Source organism: Mustelus asterias, chromosome 8 (genome assembly GCF_964213995.1).
Source record: "Mustelus asterias chromosome 8, sMusAst1.hap1.1, whole genome shotgun sequence".
Classification (NCBI taxonomy): Eukaryota; Metazoa; Chordata; class Chondrichthyes; order Carcharhiniformes; family Triakidae; genus Mustelus; species Mustelus asterias.
The window spans coordinates 88,395,804-88,404,130 of record NC_135808.1 but is presented as its reverse complement, the minus strand read 5'-3'; the positions used below and the strand labels follow the sequence as shown (position 1 = coordinate 88,404,130).

At 41.6% G+C, this 8,327-nt stretch overlaps 1 protein-coding gene across 1 annotated transcript in view; it reads right to left on the bottom strand.

Moving 5' to 3' along the window:
* Nucleotides 1-303: 303 nt before the first annotated feature.
* LOC144497339 (cystathionine gamma-lyase-like) overlaps nucleotides 304-8,327 on the bottom strand; it is a 51,466-nt gene continuing 43,442 nt past the window's right edge. The window contains exons 11-12 of the mRNA XM_078218457.1: nucleotides 4,390-4,528; nucleotides 304-2,953 (exon numbers count right to left, since the gene is read on the bottom strand). Coding sequence (XP_078074583.1) covers nucleotides 2,903-2,953; nucleotides 4,390-4,528 — 190 coding nt within the window. The 3' untranslated portion in view covers nucleotides 304-2,902. The remainder of the gene's footprint in view (nucleotides 2,954-4,389; nucleotides 4,529-8,327) is intronic.

The following is an 8,327-nucleotide window of genomic DNA, read 5'->3' as shown; positions in this document are numbered from 1 at the left end:
CTGACTATGCTCAACTATGCCATCCAGAATAATTACAAATGCTTTTCATAAGTGTATTTTTTCATGTATTTAATGTAAGTGATGGGCATTTCTACAATGATTGTGAGCAATGGTACTCTTAATTACTGCATTCATATATTCAAAGCCAGAATAGAAACTCCAATTGTTTTGGCTCAATGTATTAAATAGGATAATATTGAAGGATGTACTGCACAGCAAATGTCCAGTTTAGGCACATGATAAACAACAATTTTTAACGTGTATTTTATCTTTTTGCATGATCAAAGAACAAGAAATGCAAGGTCACGCACCACAGTTAAAATTTAATGTTTAGACAGCAACCGAGAAATCATGATTAAAGCAAAATATGGTGGATACCAGAAATTTGAAAGAAAAAAAATAGCACTGGAAACAAAATGCGAGAGAGAACCAGAGTTAATGTTTCAGGTTGATGACTTTTCATTAAAATTGGAATTAGAGAAGTAATTGGTTAAACGAGTACCGAAACATCAAAAGAAGAACAAAAAATACGTTTATTTTAGCATGGAAGGAAGGAGGAAATAAATGTCAAACATGAATAACTATAATGTGCTAACTTGGAAAGACAAGTAAACTACTGTTTCAGCTGGGAGGAGCGTAAGGGAAGAGGTGAAAGGGCATGTGTTGTATCTTGTGTTTTTCTGGAAAGATACTGTGGAAAAGACATCAGGAGGGTGATTGAGGTATGAACAATGATGTCATGGAGTCCCTTTGGAATGCTGCATGGAGAGGGGGTAGAATTGCTGGTGGTGCTGGCAGAAGACAATCTGTTGAATGTGGGAGGTTGGTGGAATGGAAGACGAGGGAAAGGGAACCCTGGGTTCTGGAAGGGGTGAGAGCAGAAATGTGGGAAACAGTGCATAGTCAGGGCTCTGAATGACACTGGATGGGAATCCTTAGCTGTGAAAAGGACAGAAACACTGAAAAATGTGGCTTCTTCAGGACAGATGCAATGAAAACAAAGAAACTTACAGTGGCAAATATAGTCTTTATGGGAAGGAATATGTAAGGAAGCTTAGCCAAGGAAACTGTGGCCTACAGCAGACACTGGTCAATAGTTTATTCTGAGAAATGAAGACAGAAGTCTAAGAAGGCAGCATTCAGAGATGGACCATGTGAAGACAAGTGAAAATGAATAACATTTTCCAGTTCAAGGCAAGTTCAAAAGCAAGAAATGCCAGTGATAAAATACGAGGATAAAAGCCAAAGTTATTCAATATGAGAACATGTTCCACTTGGTGGAAGGGGTGCTTTTGGATGGGTATTGATTGGACCTCTGACAGCCCTCAGGCTGTGGAGGTTAGACTTGTGGGAGGGGTTTTGGAGGTCCATCAGTGAGGAGAAACTTTTTAAAAGGTGAAGAACTAATGCAGGTGAGAGGGGGGAAAAGTCAAGATGGGAAGAAAATGGTTCCAAGGGGCAAGAGAAGGCTGAAATTATGGGTTTACAAGGACCATTGGTAGATTTTGGGAAGGAGATGGAAGCAGGCAGTGCAGAGATGATACTTGAGGAAATGGAGGGAAAAAAATAAATCAGCAGAAGAGAGAGGACAGTGTCAGTTTGGAAAGTTATAGCTTGATGTTCAGTGGGAGGTTCATGGTTCAGGGGTAATATCAGCGTGAGCATTTAGCCTCAGCAAGCAGAGGTCCGTTCACCAAACATCACTTGTCAGCAGGTTTACTGACCATAGTGGGCCTGACAGAACAGTGCACTGTAAGAGGGGCTGGGGGGTTATAAAGGTCAGAGCAATGGACAGGAGCAGAGAAATCGAGATGACTGAGGTCACACCCAACAGTTCCCAATTAAAAGATCCAGCGGGAGTAACAGATTACAGAGCATGGTTCAGGTTGAAGAATAATTCTGGATACGAGTGAAAGATTCTGCTGTGAAAGAAAAAGACTTCGAGCCAAAGAAGTGGATACGAAGCAAAGAAACGTGTAATACAAAAGATGCATTGGAGATGTAACACTGCCTGTTTACTTCTTCCCTTCCAGGTAAACAGATGTACACGTACTTCTTTCAATTTAGTGATATTCACTGCTCACAACGCAGTCTCCTCTATGGTTGGGAGACAAAGACAGACTGGTTGACCAAACTATCTTTGTTCAATCGAACAATGTGACTGAGCGTTGATCATTTAAATTCTTTATTGCACACTCAACTCAGACTTTAGCCTCCAATATTGTCCCAAACAAACTAAAATCAAGCTCAAAGAATAGTGTTTAAATTGCCAATTAGGAACTTGTACAATCACATTGAAATTTAACATAATATTGTTGAATTCATTGTCCCTTTTTAAAATACATACAAACAGAAGTTACTGGTATGGATTCTGCGATTCCCATTTATACCACTTCTAGATCAGCCTTTTTTTTCTTGCAACATTACCATTTCATTTCTTGTGCACCATCCTTTTTGTCGCTTCCCTTCTCCTTGTTCTTCCCTACCCCATCTTTCCCTGCCTCATTTCTAATCTTTTCCACTTCTGGTGAAAGGCTATGGTCCTGAAATATCTTGTTTCTGAACTGCAAAATATTTATAGGAATTGTTTTCATTTCATAATTAATTCTCATCTCCACTATATGTTTCCCCATATTACGCTCATCATTCCAGAGAAGTTTAAAAGTTTTAAAAACTACATTTAAGAAATGAATTCAAATCAACCCTTTACAAAGCTAGACTAAAAATAAAGCCAGAAATCTGCAACTTTTTCAGTGTCATGCATTCCAAATCAAAGCATCCCAAGAGGCCACAGTTAAACAAAGCTTCATCAAATTTCATAATTGATACAACAGGTTTAGACATTCTTCTTTCAAGGCTTTGCCCCATCAAAAGCTGCATTTCTTCCAAGCAAACACTCCAGTTAATTGCGAAGTAATTTGTTGTCTTGCTCAGCAGGTGTAAGATCAGGATGCTGGAGAAAGTTAACAAACACAAAAGTAAGTGACTTTTTCACAACTCAGTCCCATTACTTAAAATCCTTTTCTCCTAATCCTTCACCTAAATGGGGAATAAGTTGAGGCACAGACCTGGGATCTGGTATTGGACCAGCAGCAGAGAGGATTCTAGTGATTTATTTGTCAGAAAACACCAAAAAGCTGACAGGGCAAAGTGCAGATCATTAAGAGTAACACCTTGCGTGAAACATCTCACATTTCTTTGGAAAACAGGTTTTCCTCCTTGTGACTGAACACAGGGGTCATAAATTCTCTTGATTTCCAAGTGCCCGTTCTTTATAAAGTCTGCAGGATCTTCCTTCCAAAGATTCAAAACCTGCCCTCATCTGACATCCACATTCTTTCATGTCACTAGATTACAATCATGGAAATACATAGAAGTTACAACATGGAAATAGGCCATTCAGCCCCCTTCAACTCCCCTCACCCATCTAACCAATGAATGTTGGTAATTTCTGCCTCAACCACCAATTGAAAGCAGATTCAACAGCATCAATTAAATTCAACAGCTCCCCAAAGGCATTTTCCCTCCCTTCTCCATTCCATTTTGCATTGCTGTTCCTTCAATCTTCGCTCAACCATATGCTTCTATTTATTTACCATGCCTTTTCATTAATTGAAACTTCTATCATAATCTGCATTGTTCCAATTTTTAAAATCTATTTTTTAAGCCCTTCATACATCATCCAAGAGAATCAGTGTTACATCCTTTGTAAAACCTCTATTTCCAAAACGTACTCTTGGGTTTTATATTAGGCTCTACATTTCCTCTGCTGTGTTTAAAAACTGTCCTGACTGAGTAGTCTCATCAACTGGACACTCCAAATGCCTCTGCTCTTCCACATCTAGCATCCTTCCATTCAGAGTACGTTATTTACCTCATACTAACAGAATTCTAGCAGCCATCTTTGAGCTTATGCCACTACTTTACAAATATCTCTTTACACCTTGCACTTGTCAAAGAGATTAACCAAAACTCCGATGTTGGCATCATCTGCAAATTCTGACACCTCTATTTCAATTCAAATAATTGAGATACATCGTGAACAGGAACAGCCACAGATTTGCATCCTGTGGGAACCATTATCCAATTCAAACTAGAAACAGAAGCTTTTAACCATTTCCTTCCTAATTTAAATCAGAAAAGCCAAGACCACAAATAAGGTCCCCATCTCTATCTCAGCTAAGAACCAGGGATCAAAGCTGGGCAGCAGAACTGAACAGTCAAGGACAGACGCTTTGGGGAAGGTTTGGAAGAATAGAAACATCCCAACTTACACTAAAAGGGAAAATAAACTTGCATTTCACACTTTTACTCAAGGAGTTCTGTTATAGAGATCATATGTAATATTCAAAAATTAACTTTGTTTTCTCTTTAAATTAGATTTCTTACTGCAGCTTTTAGTGCTTGATGTAGGTCCTCGATAATGTCCGCTACATCCTCCAAGCCAATAGATAATCGTATTAGGGTGTCACTTATCCCCAGTGCATCTCGATCTTCTTTTAGGACAGAAGCATGTGTCATAATAGCCCTACAAATGGGAATAAAATTTATTGGTGTTGAAGTGTTTTATTCATGATTTTCTATTATATACAGAATCAAGCATTTTCAGCATCATTCTCCCCCACCTTACGTTATTTACATCTGTATTTGCTTGTGTGATGGGCTGGTGAAAGGTGGGGCTGTGGCGTTAACAGTGAACAGGTGGAGGAGGATATACATCTAACTTATTTTCCCATTGACTTAGCTTTCCCCTTGGCAAGGCCTCAGCCAGAGTTGACTTACCAACCCTTTTCTCAATTAGTATAAATTGTGATCATTTGAAATTTGGCTGTTTGGCCTGATGTGTGAAGGTGAAGAATTTCAGCAACATGTCACGCTTTCGGCAATAGCCTAGATTAAAGTAAGGTTTATTTATTAGTCACAAGTAGGCGTACATTAACAGTGCAATGAAGTTACTGTGAAAATCCCCCCGTCACCACACTCTGGCGCCTGTTCAGGTACACAGAGGGAGAATTTAGCATGGTCAATGCACCTATCCACCGCAGCCATGGGGAGAACGTGCAGACTCCACACAGACAGTGACCCAAGCTGGAAATCAAAACCGGGTCTCTGATGCTATGAGGCAGCAGTACTAACCACTGTACCACCATGTTGCCCAATTGTAGCGTACATTCATCAGTACTAGTGTAGTACTTTTCATGGATCAAAAGTAATATTGCTTGTTGTTACAAAAGATTGAAAAATTGTTTTATCCTTTAATGGAATTGGAATGAAAAGGTTCCAAGATACGTGGTTAAAAGTTTGGCAGGTTTAAAAAGAAAATCACCAGGTTGAACTGTCAAACTGAAAGTATTAACTATTTCAATCCCTGCAAAAAAGTAGACAATGTAAAATCACCAAGGCAGTAGAAAAAAAAAATTAAACATTTATGGTGATTTGTTGAAATTTGGTCTGGAATTCAAAGAATGAATTCATGGAAATGTGGAATAAAATTTAATCAAAAGTGCAGGAAAAGTATTAAGTTAAACATGCTTGGGGTTACCACTGACCAGAAACTCAACTGGACTTGCCACATAAACACAGTGGCTGCGTGAACAGGTCAGATACTAGGAATACCGTGGCAAGTAACTCTCTTCCTGACTTCTCAATCTGTTGGCACAAATCAGGAGTGTGATGGAATACTCCCCACTTGCTTGGATGGGTACTGCTCCAACAAAACTCAAGAAGATGGACACTGCTGCCTCACAGCGCTAGGGACCCAGGTTCAATTCCTTGGACTTTAACTTTCCAAATATTGATTGGAACCTTTGTAGGTCAAATAGTTCGGATGGGGCAGTTTTTGTGCAGTGTGTGCAGGAGGGTTTCCTGACACAATATGTGGATAGGCCGACAAGAGGTGAGGCCACATTGGATTTGGTACTGGGAAATGAACCGGGCCAAGTGTTAGATTTGGTTGTGGGAGAGCACTTTGGAGATAGTGACCACAATTCGGTGTCTTTTGTCATTGCAATGGAGAGGGATAGGGCCGTACGGCAGGGCAAGGTTTACAATTGGGGGAGAGGTAATTATGATGCGATTAGGCAAGAATTATGGGGCATAAGTTGGGAACAGAAACTGTCAGGGAAAGGAACTAATGAAAAGTGGAACTTTTTCAAGGAACAAATACTGTGTGTCCTTGATAGGTATGTCCCTGTCAGGCAGGGAGGAAATGGCCGAGTGAGGGAACCATGGTTCACGAAAGAGGTGGAATGTCTTGTGAAAAGGAAGAGGGAAGCTTATGTAGGGATGAGGAAACAAGGTTCAGATGGCTCGATTGAGGGTTACAAGTTAGCAAGGAACGAGCTGAAAAAGGGGCTTAGGAGAGCTAGGAGGGGACACGAGAAGTCCTTGGCGGGTCGGATCAAGGAAAACCCCAAGGCTTTTTACTCTTATGTGAGGAATAAAAGAATGACCAGGGTGAGGTTAGGGCCGGTCAAGGACAGTAGTGGGAACTTGTGTATGGAGTCAGTAGAGATAGGCGAGGTGATGAATGAATACTTTTCTTCAGTGTTCACCAAGGAGAGGGGCCATGTTTTTGAGGAAGAGAAGGTGTTACAGGCTAATAGGCTGGAGGAAATAGATGTTCGGACGGAGGATGTCCTGGCAGTTTTGAATAAACTGAAAGTCGATAAGTCCCCTGGGCCTGATGAAATGTATCCTAGGATTCTTTGGGAGGCAAGGGATGAGATTGCAGAGCCTTTGGCTTTGATCTTTGGGTCCTCGCTGTCCACGGGGATGGTGCCAGAGGACTGGAGAATGACGAATGTTGTTCCTCTGTTTAAGAAAGGGAATAGAAATGACCCTGGTAATTATAGACCGGTTAGTCTTACTTCGGTGGTTGGTAAATTGATGGAAAAGGTCCTTAGAGATGGGATTTACGACCATTTAGAAAGATGCGGATTAATCCGGGATAGTCAGCACGGATTCGTGAAGGGCAAGTCGTGCCTCACAAATTTGATAGAATTTTTTGAGGAGGTAACTAAGTGTGTTGATGAAGGTAGGGCTGTTGATGTCATATACATGGATTTTAGTAAGGCGTTTGATAAGGTCCCCCATGGTCGGCTTATGATGAAAGTGAGGAGGTGTGGGATAGAGGGAAAGTTGGCCGATTGGATAGGTAACTGGCTGTCTGATCGAAGACAGAGGGTGGTGGTCGATGGAAAATTTTCGGATTGGAGGCAGGTTGTTAGCGGAGTGCCGCAGGGATCAGTGCTTGGTCCTCTGCTCTTTGTGATTTTTATTAATGACTTAGAGGAGGGGGCTGAAGGGTGGATCAGTAAATTTGCTGATGACACCAAGATTGGTGGAGTAGGGGATGAGGTGGAGGGCTGTTGTAGGCTGCAAAGAGACATAGATAGGATGCAAAGCTGAGCTGAAAAATGGCAAATGGAGTTTAACCCTGATAAATGTGAGGTGATTCATTTTGGTAGGACTAATTTAAATGTGGATTACAGGGTCAAAGGTAGGGTTCTGAAGACTGTGGAGGAACAGAGAGATCTTGGGGTTCATATCCACAGATCTCTAAAGGTTGCCACACAAGTGGATAGAGCTGTGAAGAAGGCCTATAGTGTGTTACTTTTATTAACAGTTGGAGTTTAAGAACCGTGGGGTTATGCTGCAACTGTACAGGACCTTGGTGAGACCACATTTGGAATATTGTGTGCAGTTCTGGTCACCTCACTATAAGAAGGATGTGGAAGCGCTGGAAAGAGTGCAGAGGAGATTTACCAGGATGCTGCCTGGTTTGGAGGGTAGGTCTTATGAGGAAAGGTTGAGGGAGCTAGGGCTGTTCTCTCTGGAGCGGAGGAGGCTGAGGGGAGACTTAATAGAGGTTTATAAAATGATGAAGGGGATAGATAGAGTGAACGTTCAAAGACTATTTCCTCGGGTGGATGGAGCTATTACAAGGGGGCATAACTATAGGGTTCGTGGTGGGAGATACAGGAAGGATATCAGAGGTAGGTTCTTTACGCAGAGAGTGGTTGGGGTGTGGAATGGACTGCCTGCAGTGATAGTGGAGTCAGACACTTTAGGAACATTTAAGCGGTTATTGGATAGGCACATGGAGCACACCAGGATGATAGGGAGTGGGATAGTTTGATCTTGGTTTCAGATAAAGCTCGGCACAACATTGTGGGCTGAAGGGCCTGTTCTGTGCTGTACTGTTCTATGTTCTATGTTCCTGGCTTGGGTCACTGTCTGTGCAGAGGCTGCATGTTCTCCCAGTGTCTGTGGGGTTCCTCCTGGGTTTCTTCCCACAGTCTAAAAGACGTGCTGGTTAGGTGCGT